The 21,143-nt window shown below is 36.1% G+C and overlaps 1 protein-coding gene across 1 annotated transcript in view; it reads left to right on the top strand.

Moving 5' to 3' along the window:
• LOC131693693 (frizzled-like) overlaps positions 1–21,143 on the top strand; it is a 333,538-nt gene that overhangs the window by 67,701 nt on the left and 244,694 nt on the right. Inside the window, exons 2-3 of the mRNA XM_058981743.1 lie at positions 7,343–7,462; positions 20,882–21,076. Of these exons, the coding sequence (XP_058837726.1) occupies positions 7,343–7,462; positions 20,882–21,076 (315 nt within the window). The remainder of the gene's footprint in view (positions 1–7,342; positions 7,463–20,881; positions 21,077–21,143) is intronic.

Raw genomic sequence — 21,143 nt, 5'->3', positions numbered from 1 at the left:
CGACTTTTAAATAGTAATTAAAACGACTTAAGTAGCCGTTAAGATGCATTCAGCATGCTTATTGGTTACTTGGGGAGGCATTCGAAGGTTATTTATATATTTATGATAGATCGCGTAGTTTCAACGAGTTTTTCAGTATTTCTTTTCGGAGAATGCCCGAAAATTGGCAAATTTTGAGTAATAATCCGGCGTCTTGGGGTCGTGGAGAGTAGTCCCTGCGCTTGTTAGCACGACATTAAACATATTGTCTGGTCGTGCGCTTAGTGTTTTAGCGCCAGATCTCCGTTAAACGAAGCCCTTTGGCTTCGTTCCAGTCCAAAATGTGGCGGCTATCCTCGATCTCCCATATATGTCTCTCTTATACATATTTTTAAACACCACAAATGTCAAAATTTAGTCATCTCTTAAGTTTTGGTTGTTATGATAACAGCTACCTGGAAATCTGTTCTCAAGAGCGTTCCAAGTGGATCCAAGGAAGGTGGTAATTATTGATACCTGTCTCTAGGTCAATAATTCCTTGTTCAAAGTTTGGTTTTAATGTTATCGCATAATTAAGTCCCCGATTTAATAAAGTCAATTTTTCTTAGTTAAAGCTCTGAGAAGATTGAATTACCACAAAGTCTAAGAAGGTGTACTGTCGGTTTTGGGCGGTCAATATACTATTTACGTTTTAAATTGTCGAATATAATTTTCTTTTCCTTTCTGCTTCACATTTTTCGACTAATTTGACTTTCGTTAGGAACAAACAAAAACTCATTGGGTGCTCTTTAGTCAATTTCAAATGCATACTAAAGCACTCCAATTTGTTCACATTTAATACACTATATAAACGTTTTATACTATGATTTATAAAATTGACTTCCATCTTTTTCACTACACTTAATGGCATGGCTGTCTTCAACTTCACTTTAATTTTTTTACACTTTATAAGAGAAGCAATGTCCTTATGCAATCCAGCGATTTTTTTCCTGAGGCTTATAAATTTGTTATGGTTACTTGGTTCGGTAGCAATATACACGCGGTCTTAGTGGAATGTAAATATAAATGTTGACAAAAAATTTTGACAGTTGAATATTCCTAACGAACTGGTGAACAGAACATATCCAAACATTACCATAGGTTTGAGATTCTTACTAAACTGCTGTGTAGGATTTTTTTAGAAAGTTGGAACGGAACTACGCATTTTAAAGCTAAAGTTTGTTTGAACTTTAAAATAAATTACCAGGTAAAGATTTGTGTTTCCATCGATTTTTTAAATAAACTGTAATTTAGGAATTGGTCAATATTTTTTTTGCGCCGCATAGACTACCAATTCAAAATGCTACCAATCCACCCAATGCTTCTATTACATTAAATTCCATCTATTACCCTATAACCAAAAGAAATGCTCACGCTGTCTACCTGGACGGAGGCACATCGATAGATGTTCGCTTTTTGCATTGTGCGCATCTTTTTGCATGTAGTTTGCTCTTGCCGCCGAGGCGTGGTGTATAGTGTCGCGTGTCAGTGTTCGTTGATTACATATCCAATGCGCTGTGAACCCAGCTGGACTGGCACTAGTTGCACGATTACAGGCGCTGATATTTTGGAGATATCAGGGTCATTGGGCTACCATGGTCATTCTACATTTGGGTAGAAGTTCATACAGATTTGGCTGAACCTGTGTCTGGGGTCAATATGACCCGTTAACACCTTATTCGTAACTTTTGTTGTACAGCCATCCAGAAATTTCCGATATTTGTGAACTCTATTGAAAATCGTTGCGTTTAATGAAAGAGGAAAAGCCAAGAAATTAAAAACTTCTAGGTGTAAAATTTTAAAAGTTATCGCTGTTTGAAAGTTCATTTTGGGTAAAATTGACTCTAACACCTAAAGAAGGTTAATGAAATTAGATCGTCACCACAATCCGTGTGTGTTGAAAGTTGACGCTGTGTTTGTCATGTCTATGAATGACGATGTCAATTTATTTTACAATTTCAATCATTGCGACTAAGATGAATTAAACACTGAAATTTCACGAATAAATTAAATTGGTACTCTGGATGAACCTGTGAATAGATTTTGTCACGAACTGGTATTAGGGTTCGCAGTACCGACCCTTTTTGGCGAGAACCGATACTACGGTACTGAAGCCCTTAGTACCGGTAGTACCGGTACTCGAATATTTTTAAAAAAAATCGAAAAAAGCAAAGTCAAATTAAATGCTAATGACCTTATTCTCAGATGAATGATTTGTGCTGATCAAAAAACATGTTTATTATTTTTAGTTGATTCGGAATCATTTCAGCAGAAAATATTTTACTTTTATTTCGAAACCTACACTGATAATATAAATTCGTAAATATAATTAAATCGATCATGCAATGTACGAATTCATTCGTTGTTTTCTGCATCGAAGTATTTTCGTGCATTGTAAATAATAGGTTTCGTTCATTTCATGAGCAAGAATAGCCGTTGCTGAGCGAAAGCTTTTGTAAATTTTACACATTTAATGTACACTGCACGAATGTTATCGTTGGTAACGACATTATTTTTCTTGAATGAAACGAAATGTTTTGTGTATTTTAAAAAAAGGTTGTGTTTATTACGAACGATTTCGTTGGTCGCACGAACTTATTTCGTTTATTTAAGAAAAGTTTGCGTATTTATTAGCATGTTGTTGTTTTCAGTCGATCTTTTGGGATCGATGTTTGACAACATCGATTTTTTTAATTTAAAATAATCGATATGGCCAAATCGATTTTATTGTGGTACGAAGAAATGGCCGCTTGATGAACGAAAGTTTTCGTTAATTTCACTTATTCAGCTTACATTGCACGAATGTTATCGTTAATAACAACATTATTCTTCATCAATGAAACGAAATGTTTCGTTTATTTTAATAAACGTTTATGTATATTACGAACGATTTCATTGCTCACACGAATTTATTTGGTTCATCTTAGGAAAGTTTTCGTATTCATTAGCATATTATTTTTTCAATCGATAAGTTAAGATCGATGTTTAACAACAACGATTTTTTAACTAACTAAAAGGATCGATCTAAAAAATCGAATTTTATTTCAACCTGTTCACCTCTATTGGGGACTAGAAAGATTGTGGTGTGATTATGAACGCTTATGAACAAAAGTTGTCGTAAATTTTACATATTTAATGTACATTGCAGGAATATTATCGTTGATAACGAAGTTATTTTTCATGAACGAAACGAAATAATTCGTTTATTTCCATAAATATTTATGTATATGATGAACGATTTCGTTGGTCGCATGAATTTATTTCGCTTATCTTAAAAAGTTTTCGTATTTATTAGCCTCTTATTGCCTTCAGTCGATCTTTTGTTTGATAACATCGATTTTTTTTAATTTAAAAAAATCGATGTGGCCAAATCGATTTTCTTGTGGTACGAAGAAATGGCCGCTTGATGAACGAAAGTTTTCGTAAATTTTACTTATTTAGTTTACATTGCACGAATGTAATCGTTGATAACGACATTATTTTTCGTGAATGAAACGAAATGTTTCGTTTATTTTAATAAACGTTTATGTTTATTACAAACGATTTCGTTGGTCGCATTCGATCTTTTAGGATCGATATTTGACAGCAGTGATTTTTTTTAATTAAAGGGATCGATCTGGCAAATTCGATTCTATTTCAACCTGCTCACCATTGTTGAGGACTAGAAAGATTGTGGTGTGAAGAAATGGCCGCTTGATGAACGAAAGTTTTCGTAACTTTTACTTATTTGGTGTACAGTGCACGAATGTTTTCGTTAATAACAACATCATTATTCGTGAATGAAACGAAATGTTTCGTTTATTTTAATAAACGTATATGTATATTACGAACGATTTCGTTGGTCGCACGAATCATTTTCGTTCATCTTAGAAAAGTTTTCGTATTTATTATCCTCTTTTTTTCATTCGATCTTTTGGGATCGATGTTCGACAACACCGGTTTTTAATAAAAGACACAGATCGCTTTAATTGTGGTATGAAGAAATGGCCGCTTTATGAACGAAAGTTTTCGTAAATTTTACTAATGTAGTGTACATTGCACAAATGTCGTCGTTTAAAACGACATTTTTTCATGAATGAAACGAAATGTTTTGTTTATTTTAATAAACATTTGTGAATATTACGAACAATCTCGTTGGTCGCACGAATTCATTTCGTTCATCTAAGAAAATTTTTCGTTTTTAATAGCGTATTATTTTGACATTGCTCCTGCAGAGAAAATCTCAAACTTATTCATACAAAACCAACGAGCAGTTCGCGATGGCTCAACTGAATCCGTACTGCTCCGGATTCTGGATCAAATGGAAGCGAAAGAGGTTTAGGAAATCTTCCTGAAACCGGTGGACACGGATACGGCTACTAAATAGTCAGACCGAGACCGTCGTGAAGATCAATAATTTTCTAACGTATAGCAACAATGACTCCATATTCTACCTCTATTGAAACTCCTTTGACGTTGACGGTTTGACGAATGGTGCTCGTAAATATAATAAAGACTTTCGTATATAGCAGCGAACAATTCGTTTGCCTAATGAAGTCATTTCGTAATAAGCCAACGAAAGTCGTTCGGTGGATTTCACTTAAAACTCGTAATGAAAAATAAGTGTTTCAATAGAACTACGAACGATTAATTATATGTACGAAAAATTCGCATATTTTATGAAAATTTTCTGTGCGAATCTAATTCCTAGAAATTTACGAATACATTCTATCAGTGTAGGACACTTTGAAATCAATAACTGCTAAGCGATGCGACTTTTGTCGACTTCAACAGATGGTAAATGTAAGAAACATTATTAACAACAGTAAATCAAAGCGAGAATGGCAGTAAATCCGAGCAGGTTGCTCGCATTTCCTCTCTTGATTCTCTGTAAATTGGCTTTGACCTGCATACCAAGGCTCCTTGGTTTCCTGTAAACTATGGAGTTTTGCTGAATTTTCCGATCACCAATAATTACAAATTTCCCCATTTGGAGTAGTTCACCAAGTCCGAAATTCTTAGCTACTAAACAGCTGTTCGTTCTTTTATAAATAAAGATTTAAGAGTAAACCAAAAAAATGACATAGTCTTATTACGCGCCACCCAGTGAATAATGGAAACCAATAAGAATGTCGCAAATAAAAAAAATCATGGCAAATTTACGTCTCTTACGCTAGATGCGAATATTTTTAAATTTAGCACAAGATCGTTAAAATTTAATTTCGACAAAATAAAGCAGGAATTTAAAGATACCGTTCACTACAACGGGAGCTAGTAATGTTTAACTTATAGAAGTTAATTAATTTAATTAAAAGTAATCTTGCAGACTGATATTTTGAAACAGGTCCCCCTAGAGAGTCCACATATTTTTCATAAAAAAATGGTATGGTACCGAAAATACCTGTACTGACTTTTGTTCAGTACCGGTATTACGGTACCAAAAATGGGTCGGTATTCCCGGGATTTTCGGTACCGGTATTACCGGTACCACAACCCTAACTGGGATAAATATTTCAACAACTTGTGCCTAGCTATGAGAAAACACCGCCCAGATAACAAACGACCTTTGTGGAATGCAGAGTTACGAAATATTCGAAATCGTCTCAGGAATATTCGAAAACGATATTTTAGAACAAGAGATGAAACCGACAAAACATCTGTACGGGAAATAGAAATTCGAACTTGTGAATGCAACATACCTGCATTTTTTTTAATAGATACCTATATATTTCAGGTGTAGTGAAGCTAATTGTCGAACGAACAAAATACGAAATAAAATATACATTCGATTTCCATCCAACAACTCACTCATCTTAACCGATCAATCGCTAACTATAACTGTCATGGACAGCGGGAAATCACCTTTTCACAATTCACCAGATTTTTTTCTTCCCGCATCCATGACAGAAGCGCTAATCCTGATCAATACTTAGCCCGTAATTGGCAAATCGTCAGCAGCAGTTTCCCTCGTTCGTTCGCCGCAACATACAACTAACCTTAGATACATCGGTTTGAGCAAAAAAAATAGTAAAGTCTCACGTGACTTCCATTAAAAGTGTAATACTCGAACTGTGCAACGATCGCACGAGCGTCGGTTCCTAATGGCTATTAGCCTTAGTAGGGGTAACGACGTTCGGTACGCTGCAAGGTGGCGGTACTACCGGCGCGTTTTCAAGTTGCGAATGTGAAAATGTGTCGCTAAATCTATGCAGCTCACTTTCTGATTGACGCTTGTGCATTGAAAAAGCGATACCCATACGGCGTATACACGCGCACTGTCTAGTGAGTATGTGGGACGTGTGGTCAAGTCTTTTGAAGTTGTTCTATTCAACCTACCTTAAAATAGACAGCAAATTTAATTTACTGCCAACTAATGCATGGTACGTTCTAAACTGAGATAAAAGTATAACTACGCTACGGGCAAAAACTTCAAAGCTATGGACTTTCCGTTTGAAACGGATCCTAATAAACTTATCTCGATGGTTACGCTTAATTCAATTATCTGTGATTCTTTGCAGCCTGTGAAGTAAATATTGTTTCGTCAAATTGCATCCGGGATATCATCTCACATTTGAGTAAGACCTTCAGTGAATTAGTTTTGCTTCATCAAACTCACCATGCCTTATTATAATCCCAGCTTGGTGCCGTACGAATATATCATACCATCTAGCACATATGTTTCCTTTCAACTGTCACAGCATCTACTGCCGGTCCAAGACGAAAATCTCTCCTACTCACAACCGGAAAGCTTACCAACCACTTTAAAGGGGGGACACATCGGGGGAATATTTTTCAAATCACGTCACGCATGTCTCAATTCGTCTCGGCCTGATGATAACTCCTGCTTCACAGACTCGCCGACGATCGGCTCCTTTAGCGGAGGTTGAAATTGGCTTTCGCGTGGCAAAAATTGATTGATGGACCCCCTGGGGATATTCCATGTAAATAAACCGAACTGGTCAGTTCATGCTGGTTTGGTTTGGGTTGGCCAGCTCTTGGAGGCTAACTTTTGAAAACAGGTCGTACTTGCCGTTCCGCTTGCAGAGCAACATGTTTGCTTGAATGCTGCAAAAATGATCACATTTCCACGGGTAGATCGTTTGATCTAGCTCAAGACTTAATTATATGCGGTTGGGTACGTTAAGCCAATCGTCGGTGCATCTAGCAGCGGTAGGAAAGTCGACAAGCATCATATTTCATACAACACTCGGGGGTGATCCAGTGTCGCAGATATGCAGTATTGCTTGTAACAAATGCTAAATTGATTACTTAAAACCATGTAAACGCAACAGAAATTAATCACTAACCTATTCAATTCGAATTTTTCTTTCTTTCCTCAAAACAGGTCACCAAGGACTGTGGGGCACCATGCAACTCCATGTTTTTCTCGGAAAATGAACGAACCGTGCTCAAGTACTGGGTCGGATCGTGGGCTGCGGTGTGCGTCGCCAGCTGTCTCTTCACGGTGAGTTATTATCTGCCTCGGCTGCTGCTTACTTCGGGGCTATTTTCAGATCACAAATTGGCCCCCAGTCAGTTAGTCGGCCGTTGGTAATGTAATACTGCTTTCGTTTCGCTACAAATCAAAACATGATCTCGTCCCAAGAATGGATGACTTCCGCGAGCGCGTTGTTGCGAACTATGCTCAGTTCGTTTGATTTGAAGCGTGAAAGAAAAAGAAGAAAATTTAAAATCATACGTCTAGCTGTTGGGTTTCGAGTATCTTTCCCGGCGTGTGGTTCTAATTAGTGGATTGAAAAATTAACCCGTATCCGTTGGTTTAATTAACTGATAGCTGTTCTGGAAAGCCGTGAGCAGCCAACGGAGCTAATCGGAATTTGTCTTGAGAGAAATTGCAAACTGTGGAATTTCCATCATTTGATGTAAACGATCGGAGCGATATGTCTGTACTATTGTGTGGAGTTGGGGATCTTTTGCCGTGACTGTACGCGGTCAGCCTTCTTATAGCGGAACGTTTGTTTGAGATCCGACTCTCCAATCTCCGCTGCCATGGAGGTACTCACCTTTCCCGGTGATGTTAGTCAGTTATTTAAGGTGATAAATTAATAAAAAAAATTACGAGTGTTAGCCTATTCAGCCAATTTCCATAAAGTAATGCAACATTTGAAGAATACTTTCCTATACTTTCATTGAGCGAGTGACAGTGAATACCTCGAAAATATGCGGTGTGCATCATAGCTTAAAAGCCATTGGACCAATCGTTTTGAAATTTTATACAGTTCTTGTTTACATCATTCCCCACGTAGCTAAGAGAGTTTTTGATCAAATTACTATTACTACTATTTTCACATCAACATACTAGTACATTTGTTTTAGCGAAAATAGAATTGTTGGCTTCAAAGTGCTACGAAAAATTCAAAAGTCTAAAAAAGGAAAAGATCAGACACATGTGCTATTTAACCTCTCAAATAGGCGGTGACGAGAGAATGTAAGAAGAGACAGATGAATATTTTAAGATACATATGTACATAGACGAAAATAGAAAGAAGTGTGAAATAAATAGGCTGTTTTGGTGATTATTTCAATGTCGATATGGACATTAAGGGCAATGTCGCTCTTTAAGTTGATTGCTATGTGAATATATATTTTCTTCATCTATAGTTTGCGATTAACTCTGTTCCGTTCACAATTTTTACGGGGAAATAGAATTATCAATCCTATATAAACCAGTATCTTTAAAAGGAAATGGTTGAAACTATAACTTCACACCAATACAAGTTTTCAGAATAAGTGTAAAAATGCATGTGCTTGGGTACGAAAGTAATCCCTTTGGCTTCGTACCACAATATTTGAATAATGGCACGAAGCTAGATCCGGCTAGAAGATCGTAGGGCCCTCGTGTTGCTTCAACAGAGGAAGCAGGCGCTTCTGCAGACACTCCTTGGGGTAGTTCTCCCCGTCTACAGTCCCGGTAGCCACGAACGGCGCACTCCCTGTGCCACATGAGCAGATCGCTTGCCAAATCATGTATTTATTGGTAAACTGTAAGTTTCTGCTTCCTTACTTCTTCCAGAACAGCAAACTCGTGCTGGGCGGTAAAGAACAGTAGCCCCGGAACCTGTCAGACGTTCGTGTTGACGTAAGTCTCATTATCCAAGATGAGACAATGGAGGCTTCAACAGTATCTGGGTGTACAGTTTCCGGGTACGTAACTTTCCCACCGTATTCTGCCGTTTGTCACGATTTGGAGGTTTCTGCACTTTGTACGTATGTAGTCCCTCCCGATCTTTTGCTCTTTGAACGAAAGACTTTAACGGATTCAACTTTTTGGCCATGTCCTTGACCAAAGCATTGGGATTTCGCTTAAATGCTTTTACTACACGCTTGTGATCTTGATCACTAATAGAACGTCCGTGCTGAACGCATTTCTCCTACCGTTCGATACTCAGAGTTTGGTAGTAACGTTTAATCACATACGACTCACCGTTGACTTTAAGCCAATATATTCTGATTCCTGACCGTTGACTGCACGATTCCGAGTTATTATCCAATGTCCCGTCCCGAAGAGAGAGTTAAGGATTTTCCAGATGCTTGTGCACAATCAATTCGCAACGTTGCTTTTTGGGCGACGCCATTTTTTCCAATTTTCGAAAAATTGACAGCGATAATATTACAGTGTGAACAACTAACACTCTAAACTACTTCTATCCAAATTTTCAAGAGAAAATCCCCCAGGGGTAATTTTCTACAGCGTGAAATTTGATGTGGGACACCCTTAAAGAAGTATTGTTATTATTAATAGCCAAAGTACTCAAGCAAGTGCGAGACAGCGAAGGAATAAAGTTTAGAAAAGCATGTAATAGGGTTATATGAGCTAGCTTAAAGCTTTCCGATGACCAACCCTGATTTGTCACTGTGCCAGTGAACAAGCTGTCTGATTCTAAGCCATTCTTTCATAAGTAAACTCGGAAGTAGGTGAACAACGCTCATAATTTTATTTTTATTTTTTTATTTCGATTATAGAGGTTTAAGGTTTAAGGTCATTCGCCTCTTCGGGTTAGAAAAATCTCTTAGAAAAAATTTCTAACCCTATGTGCGGGGTCGGAACTCGAACCCAGGCGTGCTGCGTACAAGGCAATCGATTTACCAACTACGCTACGCCCACCCAGTTCATAAATTCAAAAACAAAAGATCACGATTTCGTGAGCTGAACGAATTACGAAATTGTGATTAATAAACTTCGCATTCATGAAACTATTTGTGTTTCTAAAAAACTAGTTCGACCCGAATATATACATAGCGTAACATTCGATTGTTTGGTTGGGTTCCTGTTATTGCTCCCTGGACATGTTTAATTTTTGTTGTAATTCTTGTTCATAATTTGAGAATACACAGACACTAGTTACATGATGTTCATGATTTTAGGAGCTTATTCGCGATTTTCTGAATTCTCATCACGTTGCCTTGCTATTTTATTCTTGAGTTTACTGTCGGATTTTATTCTCAGATTGACGAATTTCGTAAATTCTATTCATGTTATCGTCATATTTTAGTCATAAGTGGAGTGATTCGTGTTCATGATTTCAGGGCCTTTGTCGCGATTTTTGACAATTTCAACACGCATAATGTGATTTATGTTCATGATTTCAGGAACTTTGTCAGGATTTTCGTAATTTATATTAACGTTATCGTCATATTTTAGTCATGAGTAGAGTGATTTATGTTCATGATATCAGGTCTTTGTAACGATTTTTGGCATTTTTGTCACGAGTTGTGTGATTCATGTTCATTATTTCAGGATCTTAGTCACAATTTTCGTAATTTCTGTTTACAATATTCAAAAGCTTGCTTTCGAATTTTACAGTGGAGTAATGTGACCATGTTCATGGTATGAACAGTAGACTGGTTCAATTTTTACATTTCTTATAAAAGAAATGTATAGAATTCGCTCAAACTTTCAAGATTTTTTCCGAGGCCCGGAGAGCCGAGTCTTATATACCGATCGACTCAGCTCGACGATTTGGGACAATGTCTGTGTGTGTGTGTGTGTGTGTGTGTGTGTGTGTGTGTCTGTGTGTGTGTATGTAACGGACAAATTCTCATTCGTGTTTCTCAGCAATGGCTGAACCGATCTTATCCAAACCAATTTTAAATGAAAGAACTAAAAAACAGTATGAACGCTATTAATTTGTTTTTGATTCTGATGTTTAGTTTTCAAGATATGAATGTTTGAATGCGTAAAAATGGCGTTTTTTGCAGTTTTTTTGAATTATCTGCCGAAATTGACAATACAGATTAACAATTTATATGTTTTTAGACAGCTTTAACAAATACCTTTCGAACAAGCTATAGATTGTTGAAATCGGACTATTATCAAAAGAGATATTTATAATTAAATGCGGACGAAAGATTTTTATCATTTCCCATTGCCAGAAATATGACCAAAAACATGTAATCTATTATTAACGCCAAAACGGCTTATTTTAGGTCAATAGTATCTTCGGAGAATTCAATGGAGGTAATATGCGCTTTCTTTTGGTATTGTGCTTTTGCTAATTAATCCCCCTATGAGTGAGATATTTTCACAAATTTTCTTGGAAGTGATTATATCGAAATGATGCCTTCTACAAATTTGTAGCTCTTACTTTTGCGAATAACTTTACTGAAGACTTCAAATATCTATTTTGAATACTTTAAAAGTTATGGATTGTTGTTTGTGGATTACCTTTTGTCGCCTATTTATTGTTCAATATAGTAATAACCCATTGAAATAAGCCAAACATTATTACGATAAAACGAATTTTGTATTTCATTTTTCTATCTACAACCGCTAGAAATAATCACCGAACACTTCCAAGTTGTCTGGAAGGAACTTGATAACTTATCAATGCAAAAATGTTCATTTGCGCGAACCTTCTGACTGCAATTTTTCTAACTTATGACCATCGGATCGATCTGAAACATATCGGAAAATGAAAAGCGAAATAAATAACTACAAGCAACGGCGTAGCCAAGAGAAGGTTTTGGGGTTTAACACCATACAACCCCCCCCCCCCCTCCACCACACCCAAAAAAAATATTGGATTGAAGTTGAAAATTTATTGATGCAGACTGATTTAATTCAATTTTACAATAACAATTATCTGATCCGTAGATTGATAACCTGTTGTTGTAAACATCATGAGGACTTTTGATAAATTATCGGAATGTGATCCTGATATGTAACTGATCTATTGGTCTTGATTTCACAGTTGTCTAATTGCATCAATATCAAATTCCTGCCTGAAAACATTCCAATAGAAAATTCCAGACTTCTGTAATCAATCATAATCCTCAGATTTATTTTCAAATTGAGCTCGTTTTTGTAGAGATGTACTGTAATAAGGATCTTTATTTAATAGGAAGCGAAGTTAAAATTGATTTAATGTCTATGAAACATAGAACTGCTCACCAAAAAGATGCATAACTTTCAACATTTGCTAAAAATGTTTTTGCCTTTCTCATTCACTCTAAAATTCGTCAATCTAATCCCGACCCGGAGGGCCGAGTGTTATATGCCAATCGACTGAGTTCGTCGAGATCGGAAAATGTCTGTGTGTGTATGTATGTGTGTATGTGGAAAAAATGTGACCTCTGTTTCTCAGAGATGGCTGGACCGATTTGCACAAAGTTAGTCTCAAATGAAAGCTACAACCTTCTCATCGGCTGCAATTGATTTTTTAATTGATGGGACTTCCGGTTCCGGAGTTACGAGTTGAAGAGTGCAATCACACAGCAAATTCCCATATAAACTGAAATGAAAAATTTTCAAAATCAAATTTGTATTTTTGATGCCAAATGACTTTAAAATGCATGAAACATTGAGCTGTTTGACAAAAAATGATTTTTTGGACTTTGGTACATTTTTGCCTTTCTCATATAGAAAGGATATGCAATCACTCTAAAAATCGTCAATCATACCGGCCCGGAGGGAGTATGCAGTGAGGGGTTGCTACTTTAAAATTAAAACTAGTTTAAAATTTCTTAACAAGTTGAAAATTTTCGGCAGGACCTGGATCTCCCGGATCTTTCTCCTTGATCCGCCGCTGGTTTCAAGCGATGTTTCAGTATCACATAGTATCTCAAGATCGTGGCTGTCGATCCGTTGTATGTATGTGCAAATCGTACTGAACATGTAATATTCATTTCCACCATTGTATTGAACATAACCAGCCATGGAATCGTAGTCTGGACAAATGAGACAAGCACAATTGCACCACTAGATGGATTAAAACAGGTTTTGATTTTGGGAATGCGTCGAGTTGAGACGAAAAGGTAATATAATTAATAACGAGGATAACACTTTCCGAATGTAGAGAGAAATTTATGAAAAATGACGCTTTCCATTCGACTCTAGCAGGTTCTGATCTATTTTGATGAGCATTTGATTTTTGTTGTATGACCAATTATATGTACAGGAAAAATATTCAAAAACAGTAATTTAAGGTCAAGATAGCATCATTTTGAAACCGCCAATTTCGGAGGTTTAGTATCTTCAATGAGTTTTACAAACGTTAAACAGCGCATCATTCGATAAAATAATTTTGACGGTGTATCGTCCAAGAAGTATTTATGGTGAATTTTCTCAGGTTAATATTCATGACTACAATAAAGTCTCAACAAATTCGCTAAAGGCACGAACTCTGTTACTATTGTCTGAAAAATTAATTCTGCATAATTTTAAAACTTCAAATATTACGGTTTCGGAATTATGCCGTTTGGACAGTGAGATCGATTTTCACCAAACCCCCACCAATTGTAAAATTGGTATTGTAAAAAAACGTAAGGGCTATACTTCAATGCTGATAAGTGGGACCGAAAAATTAACCAACGCCAAAGGGGCGATACTATCATTTTGTCAATTTCAATAGCAAACACAAATTTTAATTTAATAATTTTAAATACTTCATGAAGTTTTGGGTTTCGATCACTGAATCATGCAATCTAGGATGTAAAAAAACACAATAGTTCTTAAAAAGGAAATAAAACCAAGTCTGGAAATATTCACTGTTGATTTTCTTTGAATGGTGTCAATGCTAGTATCGCTTTTCTCAAGAAAAAGTGTTGATTTCTTCTTCTCAGTCACGTTGGAAATTTGAGTAAAGTATAAACTTCAAGTCGATTAAAAAAATCGATTTTTTTGGCTCAGTACAATATATAACCCCTTTAGGAAAATTCAGTTTTCCCACTACAATGCATTGATTAAGGAATTTAGATATTTTTTACATTTCTTATAAAAGAAATGTATAGAATTCGCTCAAACTTTCAAGATTTTTTCCGAGGCCCGGAAGGCCGAATCCTATATACCAATCGACTCAGCTCGACGATTTGGGGCAATGTGTGTGTGTGTGTGTGTGTGTGTGTGTGTGTGTCTGTGTGTGTGTGTATGTAACGGACAAATTCTCATTCGTGTTTCTCAGTAATGGCTGAACCGATCTTATCCAAACCAATTTTAAATGAAAGAACTAAAAAACAGTATGAACGCTATTAATTTGTTTTTGATTCTGATGTTTAGTTTCCAAGATATGAATGTTTGAATGCGTAAAAATGGCGTTTTTTGCAGTTTTTTTGAATTATCTGCCGGAATTGACAATACAGATTACCAATTTATATGTCTTTAGACAGCTTTAAGGAATACCTTTCGAACAAGCTATAGATTGTTGAAATCGGACTATTATCAAAAGAGATATTTAACATTAAATGCGGACGAAAGATTTCTATCATTTCCCATTGCCAGAAATATGACCAAAAACATGTAATCTATTATTAACGCCAAAACGGCTTATTTTAGGTCAATTGTATCTTCAGTGAATTTAATGGAGATAATATGCCCTTTCTTTTGGTATTGTGCTTTTGCTAATTAATCCCCCTATGAGTGAGATATTTTCACAAATTTTCTTGGAAGTGATTATATCGAAATGATGCCTTCAGCAAATTTGTAGCTATTACTTTTGCGAATAACTTTACTAAAGACTTCAAATATCTATTTTGAATACTTTAAAAGTTATGGCTTGTTGTTTGTGGATTACTCTTCGTCGCCTATTTATTGTTCAATATAGTAATAATCCATTGAAATAAGCTAAACATTATTACGATAAAACGACTTTTGTATTTCATTTTACAATCTACAACCGCTAGAAATAATCACCGAACACTTCCAAGTTGTCTGGAAGGAACTTGATAACTTATCAGTGCAAAAATGTTCATTTGTGCGAACCTTCTGACTGCAATTTTTCTAACTCATGACCATCGGATAGATCTGAAACATATCGGAAAATGAAAAGCGAAATAAATAACTCCAAGCAACGGCGTAGCCAAGAGAAGGTTTTGGGGTTTAACACCATACAGCCCCCCCCACCACACCAAAAAAAAATTGGATTGGAGTTGAAAATTTATTGATGCTGACTGATTTAATTCAATATTACAACAACAATTATCTGATCCGTAGATTGATAACCTGGTGTTGTAAACATCATGAGGACTTTTGATAAATTGTCGGAATGGGGTCCTGATATGTAACTGATCTATTGATCTTGATTTCACAGTTGTCTAATAGCATCAATATCAAATTCCTGCCTGAAAACATTCCAATAGAAAATTCCAGAGTTCTGTAATCAATCATAATCCTCAGATTTATTTTCAAATTTTCAGCTTTTTTCCTACGCAATATTACGAAAGCTTATTAAACAATTTTTCCTAATAAGTTTGTGAAAATTATAAACTATTTGAATTTTTTTAATAGTTTTATTTTTTATTCAACCGTGATTTTTTAATAAATAGTGACCATCGCTTCACAACGTAGTCTATTTTTCATGGCTTGCGGTGAGCACGATCTCTCGAATTGCTGAACTGAAAATTATGGAATAGAAATTAATTTTTAGTATTCTTTACAGACCCGCTGATGCCCTAAGACGATTTCGCTAGATTTTTAGAGCACTGTGCACTAAAATGCCCAGAAAAATGATGAATTTTTGAAAACTCCGGCCCACCCCTGAGTCGATTCCTAGTCCCACCAGGAGTACTTGTACCAAATTTGAAGCAAATCGGACAAGTCTAACTACCGGACCAACGTGCCTGAAGTTTATATTGGATTTTTCAACAATTTACATGAAGAAAACTCACTAGCTCGTATTTTCGCCGCTAGGGGGCACTGTATACATCGTATTATCACTGTAAGTGAAAATAAGAAAGATATTTTAATTATCTACAACTTAGTCGAAGACTGCTAGTAAATCCGGCTATGTTAAAAGAAGTTATTAAACTTTTAACGAAGTGATGTCTGAGTCAGTTTTGCATGGGGCCTAGCAGTGCATGGTTGTGTATCAGCACTCGAGTCCCGCGAACTATATATTTTTGTGAAATAATGGTTAGATTTAGCCGAATAGTATGTTTACAAGAATTATAGTAAATAATACGAGTTATGTTTTGGTTAGAAAATTTTAGTTCCATCTGTGACCGCATAGAGGGCGCCACTACTAACTTTTCATAGAAGAGAGATAGAGTATCAAGATGTTCAGAAGAAATACTGAAAAATGCCTGTTCTATAACTTTGTAGAAGACACCAAATTTCTATCTCTCTCCGTTGAAAAGTTAGTGTTGGCGCCCTCTATGCGGTAACAGGTGGAACTAAAATTTTCTAATCAAAGCATGACTCGTAATATTTACTATAATTCTTCTGAACATACCATTGAGCTAAACCTAACGATTATTTCACAAAAATGTTTAGTTCGTGTGAATCGAGTACTGATACACAACCATGCGCTATTAGGCCCCATGCAAAACTGACTCAGACATCACTTCGTTAAAAGTTTAATAACTTCTTTTAACAAAGTCGGATTTACTTGCAGTCTTCGACTAAGTTGTAGACAATTCAATTATCCTTCTTATTTTCACTTACAGTGATAATACGATGCATACAGTGCCACCTAGCGGCGAAAATGCGTGCTGATCCATGTAAATTATTGAAAATTCCCATACAAACTTCAGGCCCGTTGGTCCGGTAGTTAGACTTGTCCGATTTGCTTCAAATTTGGTGCAAGTACTCCTGGTGGGACTAGGAATCGACGCAGAGGTTTTCCTGTCACCCTACTGTGCACCCAGTGCATTAACGCAAGTGACGGAAGGTTATCGAAAAGTTTCGTGAAAATGAAAATTCCAGTAATGATGATGATTTTCCCAAACGGTTCGTTTTCGTGAGGTTTTTATTTGTTCTTTTGCATTAGGATTAGCGATAATAATTCAAATCAAGAATACTACTGGGAAGTCACCTTTAGAAAAAGTCGATGTCGAAGTAAAATTTGAAACTATGCACGCATGTACTTCAGAGATAGCGTGATATCAGGAGCTGCGATTTCATTTCAACGCTTTTTTGTGAAAAGGGCGATACTTACAAATGTAAACATGGGTTTTTTTTCTTACATGCGAATGAGGGCTTTGAAACGCAACAAATTAACCTAAAAATTTGGATTCTACGATACTGCTTTCTTAAACTACAGCAAAAAGTATAACAGGCGAAACTGTATTTTTGTTTGTTTATTTAAAGTTTCGCCCTCCACGCTCCATGCAAACAAACAGGGCGATACTTTTTTTGCTAGCAGTTTAGAGGCGAAACTGTTATTTTCGTATTTTTTTAGGATTATCAAGCTGATACCAGCTGTAAATAGTAACAATGATCTCTATTGAAAAAAGCCGGACGAAATCGGTGGTGTAAAATGGTAGTTATTGTAAAAAAACGTAAGGGCGATACTTCAATGCTGATAGATGGGACCGAAAAAGTAAACAATCGCCAAAGGGGCGATACTATCATTTTGTCAATTTCAATAGCAAAAACAAATTTGAATATAATAATTTCAAATACTTTATAAAGTTTTGGGTTTCGATCACTGAATCATGCAATCTAAGATGCAAAAAAATACAATAGTTCTTAAATAGGAAATAAAACCAAGTCTGGAAATATACACTGTTGATTTTCTTTGAATGGTATCACTGCTAGTATCGCCCTTTTCAAGAAAAAGCGTTGATTTCTTAGTTCTCAGTCGTGTTGGAAATTTGAGTAAAATATAAACTTCAAATCGATTCAAAAAAAAAATGTTTTTTTTTGTTTCAGTACAATATATAACCCCTTTAGGAAAATTCAGTTTTCCCACCACAATATAGATATTTTATTAACGGAGCATTAACAATAATTCGTTGGTATGTCTATTTTAAGGGCCATTTTTTCGCTTTCCCATTGATTTGGTTTGAGATTTCTAGCACTGATGTTGTCCTATGCTGATTTGAGCGATTCTCTGAGTCCTGCCACTATCCCATGTAGTATGTGTTATCAAAAACATCGCGAAGCATCAAGTTCTAAATGTTCTCAAACGATGTAATATCCGAAGAGAGTGATAAGAGTTATAAGAAATGTCTCATCACACTGTTAGGTGGATTAAAAGCGTTTTTACTTTTAGCTCCACCAGGCTCCACTGATTCCTTTAATGGCCCTTAGTAATTGTGCAAATTCTGGTACCGATCGGTTGTGTCTACGGACCCTCCAAAAATTAGTTATTATTTAAAGAAGCAGCATGACTTCAAAACAAGTGGATTTTATTCTTAATCATAGCAACCTTGTTTGAATAGCTGCCATACGCGAGCCGTGGGTGGCAAGTCTAGTTAACACTTGTATAACGATGGATCTATTCAAACAGGGTTGCTATGATTAATAATAAAATGCACTTGTTTTGAAGTCATACTACTTCTGTACTTAATACCTTTTCTCAGCGAATTTTCACAAACTTACAATGTTCCACGAATGTGTTCAGTAGAAGAATACCTTTAGAAATAAATAGTGTTTTCATGAATTCATTGATGAGGTGATTTTTTAAGAATTTATTTTTAATTTTAACCGATTTTCCAAACTAATTTCTATATAAACTTTGAAATTTTTAGAGGGTCCGTAGACACAACCCATCGGTACCAAAATTTGCACAATTACTAAGGGTCATAAAAGAAATCAGTAGAACCTGGTGGAGCTAAAAGTCAAAAATTGAACCAGTCTAATGAACAGTTTTATTCTGTGGAATATATCATGAATATGATTTCTGGTGCTGAACGCAGTTTCTGTCCAGACATTGACATTGAACCTGTTCGAGGTGGTAATAGTTTTCTCATACCTACTGCTCGTACCTATTACTGGTCACTAGCAGCTGGACATTTTATGAGAAAAAGCGCAAAAAACAAAAATGATTCCACGAATAATACTCCAAATCTTGCGAAATAGTTCACGTGAAAATTTCATTGCAATGTTGCATGAAATTGAAACTTTTTAGAAATATATTCTAAATATTACAACCACAAAAAATATATTATAAGTCATGTGCTAGGAATTCCCTAGTTGACGAATCCATGAATAATTTTATGAACTATTTGACGAGCACGAATAGTCAGATATGACTACTGAAATAGGAATCATGAACCAGTTCACGAATGCATGAATAATATTTTATGCTTTCGTAAACTATTTCACGATCACGAATGGTAATTCGTGACCATTATACTAGGTGCTGCGAACCAGTTCACGAATACATGAAAAATGTTTCATGATTTTGTGAACTATTTCATGCGCATGGATATTGTAGCTTGAATAATATATGATGATATATGATGAACATGATTCCTAGAACCAATACACGAATACATGAATAATGTTTGATGATTTTGTGATCTATTTGACAAGCTCGAATGGTTAGTCGTGGCTATTATATTAGGATTCATGAACTAGTTCACGTATACATACATATTTTTTTTAATTTTGTAATTTATTTCACGGACAAGCACAGTCGTGAATATTGTACTGAAGTACTGAATCATGAACCAGTTCATGAATTCTTTAGTAATATTTCATGATTTTGGGAACTATTTTACAAGCACGGGTATCGGATCGTGAGTAATATATTAGGAATCATGGATTAGTTCACGAGGATTGAATTGATTCACTAATAAATATATGAATAACAACATGAGTCAACCTTTTGTTTTATGAATAATGTTCATAATTTTGTGAACTATTTCACCCACAGAAAATCGATTTGGTAGTGACAGGACGGAAACCGTGACTGAAGTTCACAAAACAAAAACCAATATTTACACTTATCGTTATTGAAGGGTAATTGAACATAATTATAAAATACATGATTTTTGTTCATGGTCCTGTATTCGTAACGTAAAAACGAGATTGTTCCAGAATTCACGGCACTTTATTCGCGATTTTGAGAACATTTTTTTTTGTATGAAGGCTTGATCGATTATTTTTATTCAAAATCCACATCTGCGATAGGTAATAAAACAGTTCATACAAACATCGTAGGCTGAATTCAACAGGTTTTTTATCTTCATGGAAACCAATAACAAGATTGATGTTCATTTATTTCTACCAACTTCCCATCCATTACAGTCCCAGTGACATCTGCCAGTAATGAAACATTCGGAATCCTCCTTGTACCTCGATTCGTACACATATTGCAGCTTCTCTACATGACATCGTACAGCCGATCGTCGAATGCCGATAGTACGAGAGTACAATGCAGGCGCGCATGCAAATAATTCCGCGGGATATTTATTTATTTAAAAATGTGATTGTGATTGATGGAGCGAGTGTAATTTGCTCATGTTTGATTGGCTTCCCGTTTCTGCTGACTACTATTGACAGCAGATCTGAAGAAGCTACGCTGTTGTGTCAACGTTGACGGAATCCTCGTAGTCCTTATATATTTGATAAAAAATGCATGCCAGTTGCATAAAATTTGCCATTAAATTCTCCTATTTTTCCACCGCTTTCAAACACAGTACCCAATTTGATTTTAATTTTTCTTGTCCCCGTTTTGCGATCGTTTTTTCCCGCCCGCAGGTACTGACGTTCATGATCGATTCGTCGCGCTTCCGCTATCCGGAGCGGCCGATTGTGTTCCTGGCGATTTGCTACCTAATTGTCGGTTGTGCCTACGTGGCCGGTCTGGGCGCTGGTGACACCGTGGCCTGCCGGGAGCCATTCCAGCCACATATCAAGCTCGGTCGGATGCACATGCTGTCAACGATTACGCAGGTAAGTTCAGTTCCCAAATTAAAAAAAAACCTTCCCGTGGGATAGATTCTAATTGGCGGTTTTCTCT

Source organism: Topomyia yanbarensis, chromosome 3 (genome assembly GCF_030247195.1).
Source record: "Topomyia yanbarensis strain Yona2022 chromosome 3, ASM3024719v1, whole genome shotgun sequence".
In the NCBI taxonomy this organism is placed as follows: Eukaryota; Metazoa; Arthropoda; class Insecta; order Diptera; family Culicidae; genus Topomyia; species Topomyia yanbarensis.
This window is presented reverse-complemented; position numbering and strand designations above follow the sequence as displayed.